Consider the following 16,103-nt stretch of genomic DNA (forward strand, 5'->3'; position numbering starts at 1 on the left):
GTGACAGTCTTTTCATCAAGCATACATCTCTGGGGGAGTTGACTAGATCTATAGCTATTGGTGCTGGTGTTATTATTTTAATCATTTCCCCTTAATCGGGCAGTTGCCATGGGAAATGGCAACATGCATATAGTGGTACCTCGGAAGTCGAACAGAATCCATTCCGGAAATTTATTCGACTTCCAAAACGTTCAGAAACCAAGGCGTGGCTTCCGATTGGCTGCAGGAAGCTCCTGCAGCCAATCAAAAGCCACGGAAGCCCCGTCGGACGTTCGGGTTCCACGTTCACAAACTGGAACACTCACTTCCGGGTTTGCGGTGTTCGGGAGCCAAAACATTCGACTTGCAAGGCGCTCGGGATCCAAGGTACAACTGTTGCAGAAGAAGAGAAAAATGTCCTGCAAAAACAACTTGCGCTAGTCAGTGGATAAAATTTATGTGACTGAGTTGGGTTGCTTTGATTCTCTGAACACTTGGCCAGTCTGAATTACAAGAGGGTCAATTCTTGTACTTTCCCCACCTCCTGAAGCAAATTTTTGCTAAATGAGTACAGTGGTACCTCAGGTTACAGACACTTCAGGTTACAGACTCCGCTAACCCAGAAATAGTACCTCGGGTTAAGAACTTTGAGAACAGAAATCGTTCCGTGGCGGCGCAGTGGCAGCAGGAGGCCCCATTAGCTAAAGTGGTACCTCAGGTTAAGAACAGTTTCAGGTTAAGAATGGACCTCCAGAATGAATTAAGTTCTTAACCCGAGGTACCACTGTAAAAGGTGTGTTGCTCAGCGGTGAAGAGTGCTTTGCATGCAGAAAAGTCTCAGGTCTGATCCTTGGCATCTCCAGGTAAGACTGGGAAAGACTTCCATCTGAAATCTGGAGAGCCACTGCCAATTAGTGTAGACTGACCATGCCAGCTGGAGCTAGTGGAACTGTAATCCGCAACATCTGGCAGGCGCAAGGCGGGGCAAGGCTGGTGTACACAATACTGACATAGATGAATCAGTGAATCTGCTTCATTGCTTTACAAAATGTGTAACAGTGCAGACCTTCACTTTCTAAAGATTTCTTTAATATTCCAAAACAATAGTTCTATCGCCCCTCTTTTCCTTCCCCAAAGATACAAAAGTAGGCTGCCTTGGAGAAGACTTTTTTTTTAAAGGCTTTGAAATAATGGTAATCTCTGATTAAGAAGTGTTGACTTTGTTTCAGTTGCGTTCCCAAGAATTTGGGTTGATGGCAACTTTATAAGCTCATCAAAGGGCTCAAAAGATTTGGGAAGCCCTGGGTTAACATGCTACCATCCAGCAACAGGTTTACCATCTCGATGAGAACTAGGTGGTGGTTTTTGAGCCAAACGCTCCACTTTCTCTCTCTTTGCTGTATTCCTCTTGGTTAATGCGCAGAACATATTTAAACTCCTCTTTTTGTAAAATGCTAGAGAGTTTCCCATCTGCCCCTCGTTTGAGCATAGCTTTGCATTAAAAATGGCTTGCCAGTCAGCTGTTTTTGGTTTTTTGGTGGCAGGGTCCTTTTTCCAGCACAGCTTGCCACACGCTCTTGAACTTGTGTTGTGATAAGATCAAGGTTAGCTGTGAAGAAGAATGATTTCTTGTTTGTAGCCATAAAGATCCCAGATACTTACCACTCAGCAAAGCACACAGTGCTCCTGTGTTGGAAATACTGTTCAGCCAAGGCATAATAATGCGTTTCTGCACTGTTTACAGATAAAACAAGTTGTAATTTAGGAACAAGGTTAGAGGGCTTGGCTGAACTCCCTCACATTGCAGAATCAGGTGGTTTGAAGGTATTGGAGCAACTTTAAACATTATGAAAAGATGCGGCACTGAGCTCTCTTGTGTGCCTAAGATGTGAAAAGGAAGTTGCACAGGGAGGTCGTGTGAACTCCTTTATCATCCAGAGCTAACATATTCTGGAAAACTATGGTTAATTTAGAGACTTCCCCATTGAATCTTGGTCACCATGGATGAACTCTTTGCACAAGAGGCAAGGAGATAATTGTAGCCTGCCAACCCAGATCTGATGGCAAATTGTGGTTAGAGGCTCTGTTGGGGGGACGTTCCAGACAGTAGATGAGGAAACCTCAATAAATGAAGTCCTTAGCATGTTCCCAACTTCCAAGTAACAGTTGGGAAGATGGAGTTGAGTTTTGGAGGAGAATGGTATTGTCCAGGGTGATACACTTAAAGAAATTGGAAAGCCACATTTATTTAATTGGACTTCTCTGGGGCCAACTGACTAAAGATTACAGATGCTTTGGCTACAGAGTATTTTATCCTGGACAAGATTAACATACAGTGGTACCTCGGGTTAAGAACTTAATTTGTTCCGGAGGGCCACTCTTAACCTGAAACTGTTTTTAACCTGAGACACCACTTTAGCTAATGGGGCCTCCCGCTGCTGCCGCACAATTTCTGTTCTCATCCTGAAGCAAAGTTATCCTGAAGCAATAGTATCCTGAGGTACCATTTCTGGGTTAGCGGAGTCTGTAACCTGAAGTGTATGTAACCTGAGGTACCACTGTATTGCTGGTTTTTCAAGGGATGAAAAGGACCTTTGTTAAAATAGGTTTCCCCCAATCACACTCACCTGCCCTACACCTGACATAGCTCCTGACATCAGATACGGGGCAGGGAACACAGCAGCTTTAAAGGGACAAGCTGGAACAATGGAGGGATACTTCTTCTGCAAGCAGGGCGTGCATTTGACTCCCTTTAAATTTGACATCAAATGCAAGCCCTAACTGGATCAGCTGCACTCTGGAAATCCTGATCGACGCTTGATACGAATAGGGGTTCCGTTCAGCTCCATTTGGCTTGTGGGGCAAACTGGGACTTCTGCTGGGCTCAGTTAGACCCACCCCACAAGACCCAGATGTTCCCCACCACTGATTAAGATTTCAGTGTGATGCGCATGTAAGGGCTTTGTAAGGTCTTGGTTGACCACAAACTTGACATGAGCCAACAGTGTGACGCGGCAACTAAAAAAGCCAATGCAATTCTGGGCTGCATCAATAGGAGCATAGCATCTAGATCAAGGGAAGTAATAGTGCCACTGTATTCTGCTCTGGTCAGACCTCACCTGGAGTACTGTGTCCAGTTCTGGGCACCACTGTTCAAGAAGGACGCTGACAAACTGGAACGTGTCCAGAGGAGGGCAACCAAAATGGTCAAAGGCCTGGAAACGATGCCTTATGAGGAATGGCTAAGGGAGCTGGGCATGTTTAGCCTGGAGAAGAGGAGGTTAAGGGGTGATATGATAGCCATGTTCAAATATATAAAAGGATGTCACATAGAGGAGGGAGAAAGGTTGTTTTCTGCTGCTCCAGAGAAGCAGACACGGAGCAATGGTTCCAAACTTCAAGAAAGAAGATTCCACCTAAACATTAGGAAGAACTTCTTGACAGTAAGAGCTGTTCGACAGTGGAATTTGCTGCCAAGGAGTGTGGTGGAGTCTCCTTCTTTGGAGGTCATTAAGCAGAGGCTTGACAACCATATGTCAGGAGTGCTCTGATGGTGTTTCATGCTTGGCAGGGGGTTGGACTCGATGGCCTTTGTGGTCTCTTCCAACTTGCTATGATTCTATGATTCTAAGCTGGTTGAGTGTATCGTCCTGCCAAAAGCTGACATTTCCACATTGTCATCAGAATCATAGAATTTGTAGAGCTGGAAGAAACCCTGAGGATCATCTAGTCTCTCCCCCCCCCCTGCAATGCACCTGTCCCATATTGGGGGGTTGAACTTGCATAAATGCTAGTATCTGCCTGCCCGTAAAAAGGCCTGTCCTGTTAGTTTTGATTTGTACATCCCTTCTATTTTAAAAGGGAGGATATTATATCCATGTCACAGCTGTTCAGTTCAGTGAGTGAAACAGGGTGTGCAGGAGCCAGATAGCCACAAGTCTCCAGCCACAGGCGAGCAACATCGTAAAAGAACATCCTGCCGTGTCATCTGATAGGCACTCGTAGCATGCAGGACACAGGCCCGTGTCAGGACGGGTCGCCCTTTGGCACATGTCCCTGTCTCAGATTCTCCAGCTTGTTTGATTTGGGAATACAGTATTATACCCCACCCCAGTCTCTGAGTGGTGCGTGATTCCAAGGCACCAGGGTCTTGTGTTTCCTTTTGGACAATGAGGCTCAGCGGAGACTGGCATCTTTGCAATATACGGTTTATTTACACATATATACATTCTGAGTCTAGGTGGGAGTGGGTGGCGCTGCAGTCTAAACCACTGAGCATCTTGGGCTTGCTGATCAGAAGGTCAGCGGTTCGAATCCCCACAGCAGAGTAAGCTCCCATTGCTCTGTCCCAGGTCCTGCCAACCTAGCAGTTTGAAAGCACACCAGTGCAAGTCGATAAATAGGTACCGCTGCAGCGGGAAGGCAAACGGCATTTCCGTGCACTCTGGCACTCGTCACAGTGTCCTGTTGTGCCTGAAGCGGTTTAGTCATGCTGGCCCCGTGACCCAGAAAGCTGTCTGTGGGCAAACGCTGGCTCTCTTGGCCTGAAAGCGAGATGAGCACTGCAACCCCATAGTCGCCTTTGACTGGACTTAACTGTCCAGGTATCCTTTACCTTTTACCTTTTAGGTGGAGGAGAACCCCAGCAGTACACCTCAAACAGAGGGTCTCTTATTTCTTCCATAGGTGCAGTGGGCTTGGGTCTAAAGATAAGAGAAATCCGCTAAAGGTTACACTAGGATAATTTACCCCAGTGTAAATTACATTGGCTTCCTGTAGTTGGCATGGTTCTGTTAGTCTCCGTCCAAAGATTAAATATAGGAACGCCACAGTCCGGTTACGCAGCTAGTACGAGACGCGATAAGGATAGAATTTGTTTTCAGGAGATATCTTTTCAACTTGGGATTGTTTAATTCCCATCTTCCAGCAGTTGTGACAGGTGGTGGCTGATTCCAGTCAAGTTGTGTGGAAGCTGAGGAGCAGGCTTTGTCCTGGTGAAGCAAGTATTTTGAGGATTAACCTCCAGACCACTATTCCCCTCACAGAGCTGCAATTCCCAGAGTTCTCTGTGAAGAGGGATTGATTGTTAAACTAGCCAGGGAATTGTAGCTCTGGGAGGAGAAAATGAGTCTCCTCTAAGCACCCTTAAAAAACTACGTTTTCTGGGATTCTTTGGGGAAAGCCATGGCTGTTTTAAAGTGGTGACATATCTTTTTATATACCTTTTACTCAACGTACTTCCTCAATATGCTTGTTCAGTCCCTGAGTCTAATGCCACCTTACTAGTGCTGCTTTGTATTTGATTTTCAGCACAGTGTCCCCATAACCTTGTCTGTCTTCTTCTTCCCTTCCTGACAGACATCCAGAATTGTAGCCCAAATGTGAACACTTTGAGAGAACTCCTGAGGCAGCTACCTGAGCCCCACTATTCCCTGCTTAAGTTCCTCTGCAGATTCCTGAGGAGAGTTGCCGATCATCACTCAGAGAACAAGATGACTGTTTCCAACCTCGCCACAGTATTCGGACCAAACTGTTTCCAGTAAGTTCCTTGCCTGAAAGAAGCTCCTGGTTTGGAGCAAAAATTAAGCCACGGTGCGGAATTAGACATTGGAGACATTTCTAACATCTCCATTTCCTTGTCCTTGTACCTGACGTACCTGACTCAGATTTACTGTGTTGGGTAAGCAGTTAAGTCTACCTGGAAGTAACTGTAGTGGCAGATCATCACAGTGTGATAAGCAGCCAACGTAGGCTAGGATGACCCAGGCAGGTGTTTTTTCCATTGACTAATAAACTGGTGGTTGACTAACTGGTTCATATGTTACATTGGTCCTCCTGCTGTGGTTTGGCACACAGTGACCTATTGAGCTGGTGGTGTGTGCATTTCAAAATGCAGGTGATATTGATAAGTTGTTTTTGTATTTTGAACCATATTCAAATTACAGTATTTGCTTTTAAGATGAGCACCTCAACAATAAGGATACTGTAAACACACCCTTCCCCAACCTAGTCCTCTCCAGATGTTCTGGACTGCATCTTCCATCAGCCCCAGCCAACACAGTCGGAGATGATGGCAGTGATGCCCACCAGATGTTTTGGACTACCAGGTTGGCGAGGGAGCTACTGTTATCTTTCAAACTCTGCTGATTTCCCACCTCCCTTGCCTGTCATCCAAATACGTGCTGTTTTTGTGATGTTAAAACTTGTTATGTAAGACAAGGATGCCCTCCCACAACCCTTTGAGGATGTTTTTGCTGTTGATCTTTGTAAGCTGATGTTTGTGCCTTTTTTCCTGCCTCTTGTGACTGGCTTGTTTATGATGCTGTGGAATCTCAAGAGCGCTGATCAGTGGGCACCAATGAAAGGATCTCTGATGGACTTTATTTGTGCAATATGCAAAGAGTGCTGTAGGCAGCCTCTTGTTTTGATATTTGTAGGCACCAGCTATGTATTTCTAACACGATGAAAAAGGAGAATGGAGGCAGAGAAACCTGAGGCAAGGAGGGTGTTGGCAGTACCTTGGTTCTCAAATGCCTTGGTACTCAAACAACTTGGAACCCAAACACTGCAAACCCGGAAGTAAGTGTTCTGGTTTGCGAACTTTTTTTCAGAAGCCGAACGTGCTCAGTTTTGAGTTTTACGCTTCTGTTTTGAGTGCCACACTTCCGTTTTGAGTGTTACGAAAAGGTCTGTCTGTTTTTGCTATTTATTTTGCGTTTTTGTTTTTGCGGCTCTTTTTGTTTTTGTTTTGACTGTGTGGAACCACATTATTTATTGCTTTCATTTTATGGGTCAATGGTCTCATTAGATAGTAAAATTCATGTCAAATTGCAGTTTTAGGGGTTGTTTTTAAAAGTCTGGAAAATTCATTTTGCATTGCTTTCTATGAGAAAGCATGCCTTGATTTTGGAACGCTTTGGTTTAGGAAAGTACTTCCGGAACGGATTAAGTTTGAGAACCAAGGTACCACTGTATTTTACAGTTGCATTTGGGTGAGATGGAGAAGAAACTTGATTGAGTTTACATTTTCAGTATGATGTTGTTGTTGTTGTTTAGCCACTTTATTTTGCTCAAGGCAACTCAAAGCAACTTACAACCAAAAAATCTAGCCAACTTTCATTGCATAAAGTAGCACAGAATAGCGGGCCGGAGTTTCAATCCCATATATATTTCATCTGGGGTGAATCCAATTGAACTTATCAGGCTCGCATCTGAGTAAGCGTGCATAGAAATATGCTGTCAGGCAACATTCCTATAAACATGCACAGGGTTTGGCTGTTACACTTACCCCCGAGTAAGCATTATATCAGTGGGACTTACAGCTGAGTTAAACAGAGATAGGCATGCACTACTAATGTTCACACCTTTTGCAGACAAGAGTTGCGAAGAATCTTTTCCTCACTCAGAGAATGAAGCTGTGGAATTGACCTCAAGCCCCATGCAAGCATGAATGCGTGTACATACCTATATACGCCTTGTCTGCACTGTCGACAGGATCCTCACCCCTGTTGTCCATTTCTCTTAAGGAGCAGTTTGCTATTTGATTTACAAGTGTGTGTGTGTGTGTTTTGGTAGCTCTTTGAGAAAGCAATTGCAACACCAGAACTTCAGGCATTTTCCATGGTGTGGAATAATCCCAGATGAAAGACCTGCTTATGCCTCACCCTTCTGATGAACCTTAGGGAAAGGTTGTTCCATTGCTGCCAGCAGCAGACGTTTTGCAACTTCAGTTAATCACATAGGATTTAGTAATTCCCAAAGACAGGATATTGGAAGATCTGATCAGTCCCGGCACCCTTGTGTTTTCTGACTTAGTCATATTTCCACCTGTTTTCAACAGCTCACATCCGGACAACTGTTACCAGGGGAAATGTGTGTTTGTATACCTGTTTGTATGCACTTTGCCCTCACAGGCTGCCGCCCACTGCTTGCTCTTGACAATCCTATTTTTTCACAAGTCTAATTTCAAGTCTGCTAGCGCAAGATAAATGGCTGGTGAACTGCAGGCTTGTTTTGATTACCTTCTCCTACCACTTAACCCTGCATAACGATTTTAGTTACACTTCCTTTTTTTTTTTTAAAGATACGGCTCTAGAGAATGTTTAACTACAAAGTGCTACCTTGACCTTATAATAGTGCCCAGTTTGGTACATGAAGTTTTCTTCATCTCCTGTTAATAGCCTTCGGTGCTTCTACTGGGGGAGAGGCAGTTGCATCATTAAAAAGTGAATTAATTAATTGGATTGGTTTAGTCTTGGGAAATGCTTATAAGATTTCTCACGACTTCACACTCTTCAGTAAGAGCTAGTGTCCATCTAAAAACCCAAACTAAGCTTGGGCAAATGGGTTTTATTGATTCCCTGGTGAGATGCGACAAGACTTCAGTGGCATGAGACTCCGTGCTCCTAAAATCACTTGTTAACTGGACCTGATTCACTTGTCGTTCTGGTGTTTTCACTTCCACGTAATCAAATTCCTCGAAGTCTTTATTTTATTTTTTTAATGCAGTGCTGATCTGCTCTAATCAGATTTGTGTCAGGCTGGGTGATTCAGGGATTGGTAATGTGATATAAAACCCTTTCAGGCACTCTTTCAGGTTGCTCATTCAACTTTGCACCAGGCTCTTTTCTACACTGGGAAAGAGCTCGTGTGATGCAGAGTGTTGAACTTTGACTAGGAAGAGCTGGATTCAAAACCTGCCCCAGCCACAAACCTGGGCTAGCCTCCCAGGAGAAGAAACATTTGTGTCATCCTGAGGTGTTTGCAGGAGAGGTAAAGGTAAAGGGACCCCTGACCATTAGGTCCAGTCGTGGCCGACTCTGGGGTTACGGTGCTCATCTCGCTTTATTGGCCGAGGGAGCCGGCGTACAGCTTCCGGGTCACGTGGCCAGCATGACTAAGTCACTTCTGGAGAACCAGAGCAGCACACGGAAACGCCGTTTACCTTCCCGCTGGAGCAATACCTATTTATCTACTTGCACTTTGACGTGCTTTCGAACTGCTGGGTGGGCAGGAGTAGGGGACCGAGCAACAGGAGCTCACCCTGTCGTGGGGATTCGAACCACCGACCTTCTGATCGGCAAGTGCTAGGCTCTGTGGTTTAACCCACAGCGCCACCTGCGTCCCTTGCAGGAGGGTTAGGATAAAATAAAAATGGATGGATTGTGGCATTGATTGAAAAGCCATTGGGAGCCAATGAGAGTTGATCTTGTTATTGGGTCACCTCTTACTTATGACCATGACCTAGTCAGAAGAAGGGGATTGGTTGAAGTAGCGAGTATAAGAAAAGGACCAGCAGAGAGCCAGTTAGGGCCAATTACACCAGCCACGCTGAATGCCTCTTTAGCATTTTTCTGGAAAACAAGGCACAGTCATTGTAGCACAACCACAGGTTTGTAGATCAAGGAAGAAGACACCTTGTTTTTATTGACATCAGGAATGAGGAACCTGTAGCCTTCTGATGTTAGGCTAGAACTCCCATCATCCCTGACTGTCAGCCCTAATGGCTAGGTCTGATGGGAGGTGGGAGTCTGGCAACATGGAGGACTCCTAATTTTGACATGTTCAGATATCTGTTTAACATAAGGCTAAAAATGCAGTGTTCTTTGTGCCAGCATGACGCTTTTTCTGTCCTTGAGCCCAGCTCTCAGGTTTGCAAATATCTGTTGCCATGACCATTTCCTGAAATGATGTCCTTTTTCGGTCATGCTCCTCCTGGCCTAGGTCACCTCGACACAAATAGAACAACGGCCAATCCGACATTTCGTGTCCATTTTAAATGCAGATGCTGTTGGCCCAGCTGCCATTCATCTGATGTCGAATAGCTTGACTGTTATCAGGAGTTCACAAAACAGCAATTTGTCCCTGACATTTGAAAGCCACAAAGAGGTTCGCTTCTTCCTTCCTCCACCTGCCCTCCCACATCTGAAATATAACCAAGAACAAGAGGCTGTTCTTTCAGAGCCTTTCATTTCTTGGAAAATTATGTGAACCGCTGAGCTAAGAATAAACTTCACAAGGGCATCATCGGTAACATTTATCATCAGTAATATTTATGCTGCCTATTTTTCTAACAGAGTCCCCTTTGGTGAAGCTGAGGACCTTAGAGACTATTTGTTGCTAACTAGGCACAGCAGCATTTTCTGCCTGCACACTTTTGCAAAGTGGTGGCTTACCCAACCGTACAACTTGCCTAGAGTGTGAAAGAGTTTCATTAGTTTGCTGGCCATTGACAAGAGTTCACACATAGTAGGGGGGAAACTACCTGCCCCAGTGGTTGATAATGTAAAAGATGGAGAACAACTCTCAGTGCAAAACTGAAACCTGTTTACTCAGCAGTAACACCCCACCTCACTCCCACTCCTGGATATTTTCAAACGGGCATTGAAAATTGTACAGCAGGTGTAGAGAACTCTCTGGGTTCCCAGAATCTGTTGGACTTCAACTCCCATCAGGCCCCGCCAGTGTGTTGATGGGATTTGTAGTCTGTTAATATTTGAAGGGCCACAGATTCCCTTGGGCCTTGGCTTCTAGTTGTGACAGAGAATCTGAGAATGCGACGTGGTCTTGGAAGAATATATTATGCTGTAATTTTTTATGCTGGAAGACTAGTTTTAATAATACGCGGTTGCTTTACTGAGAAGATTTCCCCCCAGTCACCTATTGTATTTTATTAATGGTATTTTGTGTGAAAGGCCTTGGGGAAGAATTTTATTTCTGGAAGGTGGTACAGACATTTATTAAATAATAAATTTCATTGGGACCTACGTGGGAGTAAATATTTTTAATCTTATCCAGCTAGCGAACTCTTCCCCTTTTCTTTCACTCACAAAGAACTGTTGCAGCCAAAGCAAGTGTACCTATTTTCATCAGAAGTGATGTCAGAACACAAGAGGAGCCCTGCTGGATCAGACCAGAGGGGTATCTGGTCCACCATTTTGTTTTCTTGGTGCCCCATCAGATGCCTGCAGGAAACTTGTAAGCAGTAGCCATCTCCCACTTGTTAGAAGGAGATGCTTCAGTGAGTGAAAATAGTACAATGGAAAGTGCCTCCCCACACACTCCATTCAGCATTGGAGACACTGCTCCAAGTTCTTCCACCCTGTGAGGTCTGGCACATGTCTACTAGAAGAAGGGCCTTTTCAGTTGTGGTGCCAGCATTGTGAAATAGTTGTCATTGCTTAGGGAAACCCACCAGACACAGATACTTCAGGATGGGAGGAAAAACCTTGCTTTCTTTTATTTTTTAGAGAAGTGCTTAAAGCGGAGCCGATGTTGTTTCTATGGTTAGATTTTGCTTCTCTTGTTCATTAGTTTCCTGGATTTCTTTAATTTGTTTTGCCTCTTCCTCCCACTTTTTTGTTTTTATTGATCTTGCTTGTCTTTACCGATGATAAGGTACTGATGGACAAGGTATAACAGGATATAAAATTTGGAAATAAATAAGACTGCCAAATATTTAAAAGTCGGTGAGACCCCCTGCCTTCTCCCTGTTTTTGAATCAAAGGGCCAAGTAGGGTAGGTGCATTTTTCTACTTGAGCACCTACCAGAAGCAACCGCTCCTTATCTCAATGAGGTGCAAATTATCACTGAAATAGAGCTAATTAGGGAAATTGCAGTTGTGACCAAGGAAATCCTCAGACTGTCAATTAAGTCTGTTGGAGATTAGGTTTCAGGTTAGTTCTGTTCACTAATAAGCTGAAAGGGATAAAGTATGCAGATAGCAAGAAACCTCTAAGTCATTGGAAGAGGATTGCTAGACAGAATCTGGTTGGAAAATGTAATTGAACAGATGGGCTGGGAATCAAAGGACCATGGAACCAATCCCATGCCCCCCGCCCAGTGGGTTTGGACATTTTTTCAAGTGATGTCTGCAAACAAAGGAAGTTTGTAAAATCAGTTTTCAGCATGGCATCAGGCAAGGGAGAAGGGAGTCAGGCTGGGCTAGTACCATTCTCCCATCCCCCATACACCTAAATTATCTGATTAGTCTCTGACTCACTCCTGTTACTTCCTGAGATAGAACTCAAGGAAACTCAATTTAATGCTGTAATCCTGTACACATTTACCTAGGAGTAATCCCAATTAAATTCCGTGGTACTTACTTATGAGAATATATGTGTAGTATGGTGCTCTGAATCTTTTCAACCCAATTCAGACATTGCACCAACCATAGTTGAGAATCCATACCATGGCTGGATCCAAACACACAGGCAAACTATGGCTTAGTGCTGCTGATCTGTTTTCTTTTTCTGTCTTGCTCAGCAGTCTAGGTGACCAGCAGCTTTCTCTATGGTTTGTACATTCAGATATCACAGAAACCATAGTTAGCGTAATCCATTTTGCAGTCCTTCAGTCCATGGTTTCTGATTCAGCTTTGCCAGTCAGTCACAATCAAATCAGGTGTCATTTTTCTTAGCCATGGTTTGGTCTAATGGACTGAATCAAGCTTCCAAAGTACTGGGTAAACGATAAGGAGAATAACAAGGCCATTATAAAATCTAAAGAGAAGTCCAAGGTCATGTAATAGAAAAGGTCGTTATGAAAATACAAATGAGTTCCAGATGGGGTTTTTTAAAAGCAACAGGAGCTGCAGGGAGTCAAAAACTACAAAAGGTTAATCATTTTTAAAATCGAGATTAAGAGATAGCAAGGGTTCTGGCAGCTGATCTTAGCTGGGAAAGCTCAACTCTGCATCTGCTGTGATCTAAAATGAGTTGAGAGACTTTTTTCCCCTGTAGCATAAAGTTAGCAAACATGTTATGGAACTAAGGTGGCCCTGTTTATTCAAATGTGTTGGTGGCGGCCCAGCATTTGTAGAGGCATTTATTGTAAACATTGCTATAGCACCATCTCATCAGATCAGATTTCAGGGTGACGTACAGCAGGTGTAGATGATGAGCGACTTATACCTGTAACAAATTAACAAGCATTATAAATGGTAGCAGATAAAATGGGTAAGTCCAGCTGGAAAAAATTGGTGAGGTCTACAAATTCAAATTCATGCATCAATTAAAACCTCACCAAATCGTAAGGCTAGCATTCTGAAAACTCACCCCAAACCATGTGTTCAGCCAGCCATTTCTCAATTATGGTTTGTCCAATTGGACATAACGACAAGCCGTAGTTCAGTTTCCCTGAACTACAGTTTGCCACAATGTCTGGATTTTGCTTCTGAGATCAGGAACATCCCTTAGGCTCACTTCTCATCTCATTCCTTCACTTCATTCACAACAGAGGAAGAGGAAAAGTTGTTGTTTCAGGTTCAGAGCAATGTCCTTCAGCTTCATAATTCAGCTGTCTCATTTGATATTTGTGAAGATGCCACTGAAGAGTAAATAGAAGGCTCAGCCATAGTGTATTTTTTTATTATTATTAAACGTGACAGGGATCCGCTCCTCTCTAATTATAGCTCCAGACTGATCCCTAAGGGACTTTTAAGGTATTCTATACTTTTGTTTCTTTACAAGCATTATTTACTGTTCTGTTGGCACTCTTCCTATGTTACCAAAAGTACTTAGCCACTATATTACTGCTGTTTGGCTGGCAAACACACAATACCCCTGGAGAACTGGCTTTTAGAAGGGTGGGAAATAATTGGCTCTCATGAGGACTGAGACGCTTATGCCTTGCCGAGCCATTTTAAAAATGCATTGCTGATTGAAGCATCATTTCTCAAGCTTTGGAGAATTGTAGCACAGCACTAACAAGGCCTCTTCTGGGCTATCCTGTCCCATTTGGATCAGTTGCAGTTCTTGGAGAACGATGACCAGTTAAGGTTGAGGCGAGGAAGGTTCTAGAAGACCATTGTGTAGGGCAGGGAGGAAGAGCCTGCAGGTCTATAACCTGGAAAAGAGGAGACCAAGAGGAGAGATGATAGCCATCTTCAAATATCTAAAGGGGTGTCACATGGAGGATGGAGCAAGCTTGTTTTCTCCTGCTCTGGAGGGTAGGATTCAAATCATTGAATTCAAGTGACAAGAAAAGAGATTCTGACAAAACACCAGGAAGAACTTTCTTAAAGTAAGAGCTGTTTGACAGTGGAGAAGACTCCCTCGGAATGTGGTGGACTCTCCTTCCTTCAAGGTTTTTTGCCCCCACCCATTTTTTTTTAATTGATTTTCCAAATTTTATAACAAACATCAAAAAACAAACAAAACATAAATCCTAACTGTAATAATTCCACTTTTGTCAACATTTTTTGGTGACTTCCTCGAATCCCCCTAGCTGAGTTTCTATGTATATCATTGTAACAGTTTTCCAAAACTCATTTCTCATAAAATTCACTTAATCAATTAACATCTTCCTTGCTTTTCATTTTAACTTTAGATAAATTATTCTATAACATCACATATTTAAATCCTAAGCCAATCTGGTACATGCAAGTGTTTCTATTTAAATTATCTTAACATATTTAGCTAAATAGTCTTTAAATTTCATCCATTCCTTCGAGGTTTTTAAACAGAGGTCGAATGGCCGTCTGTCATGGATGCTTTAGTTGATATTCCTGCATTGAAGGGGGTTGGACTAGATGGCCCTCTAGAGCAGTGTTCCCCAACCTTGGGCCTCCAGCTGTTTTTGGACTATAATTCCCATCATCCTTGACCACTGGTCTTGCTAGCAAGGGATGATGGGAGTTGTAGTCCAAAAACAGCTGGAGGCCCAAGGTTGGGGAACACTGCTCTAGACCAGCGGTTCTCAACCTGTGGGTCCCCAGAAGTTCTTGGACTACAACTCCCATCATCCCTGAGCTCTGGCCTTGCTAGCTAGGGGTGATGGGAGTTGTAGTCCAACAACATCTGGGGACCCACAGTTTGAGAAAGGCTGCTTTAGACCCTTCCCACTCTACGTATGGTTCTATGTTGTAGGACTCCAGCTGGGAACTGCAGAGAACAGGGGAAATCAGGGGGGGGGGGAATGCCTCTATTTTTCAGCCGATGGGAGTCTCTTGCTTAGGGGCTGCTTCTGAATCCAACCCAGTTTGTATGCAATATTTACAAAATAAAGTGTAAAATAAGATCTAACCTTGCCTTCCCCAGTTTGGTGCCCTCCAGATGTTATTGAGGGACAACTTCCAGCAGGCCCAGCCAATGGGCAAGGATGGTTGGAGTTGGAGTCTGGCAGCAGCTTGGTGCAGCTTCAGCGATTCTCAACCTGTGGGTCCTCAGATGTTGTTGGACTACAACATCCATCATCCCTGACCACTGGTCATGCTGGCTAGTAATGATGGGAGTTGTAGTCCAACAACATCTGAGGACCCACAGGTTGAGAAACACTGATCTAACCCATCGTGTTTGGGCTGTGTCTCAAAATCTCCCTGAACCTCCTGTCTCTCTCTCTCTCCTTTCATACTAGGTTCAAGAAGTTACATCAGACCAGCCCTTATTGTGACGGTCCAGATTTTGCCAGACTACAGCTGGCACGTCCCTGGCCATTTGCCATGCTGGCTGGGGCTGGTGGGGGTTGTCGTTCAATAACCCCTGGATAGCCACAAGTTCACCACGACTACCCCATGGCGATGTTCTTCCTGGTGCCCAATTTGGCTGGCATTCAGCTATCTCATTACAAGCCGTTTGACACGTCACATTTGTTTACAATGTCCCCAACCTTGTTTCGTGTTTTTGCAGCGTGTCTTCTGGATTTGAAGGGATGAAGGAGCAGGAAATCTGCAACAAAATCATGGCCCAGATGCTGGAGAACTACACCACCTTGTTTGAATGGGAACACCCGCAAAAGGAGAACGAAAAACACCCATGTGAAGATCTGGCAAAAATTATACTAGTGAAAGTGAGTGCCTGTATTAAGATTGGTTTGCATCCCCCTCTCCTTTTGGGGGTGGGATGCGGGTGGCACTGTGGGTTAAACCACAGAGCCTAGGACTTGCCGATCAGAAGGTTGGCGGTTCGAATCCCGGCAACGGGGTAAGCTCCCGTTGCTCTTCCCTGCTCCTGCCAACCTAGCAGTTCGAAAGCTTGTCAAAGTGCAAGTAGATAAATAGGTACCGCTCCAGCGGGAAGGTAAATGGCATTTCCGTGCACTGCTCTGGTTTGCCAGAAGCGGCTTAGTCATGCTGGCCACATGACCCGGAAGCTGTACGTCGGCTCCCTTGGCCAATAAAGTGAGA

General features: G+C 44.3%; 1 protein-coding gene across 2 annotated transcripts in view; it reads left to right on the forward strand.

Annotated features, from left to right (window-relative positions):
• FAM13A (family with sequence similarity 13 member A) overlaps positions 1-16,103 on the forward strand; it is a 146,057-nt gene that overhangs the window by 7,928 nt on the left and 122,026 nt on the right. For both annotated transcript variants that reach the window (XM_083756397.1, XM_083756396.1), the window contains 2 exons: positions 5,338-5,518; positions 15,607-15,766. In XM_083756397.1, the coding sequence (XP_083612523.1) occupies positions 5,338-5,518; positions 15,607-15,766 (341 nt within the window). The remainder of the gene's footprint in view (positions 1-5,337; positions 5,519-15,606; positions 15,767-16,103) is intronic.

The sequence above is a fragment of the Podarcis gaigeae genome, assembly GCF_964106915.1.
Source record: "Podarcis gaigeae genome assembly, chromosome: 9".
Taxonomy (NCBI): Eukaryota; Metazoa; Chordata; class Lepidosauria; order Squamata; family Lacertidae; genus Podarcis; species Podarcis gaigeae.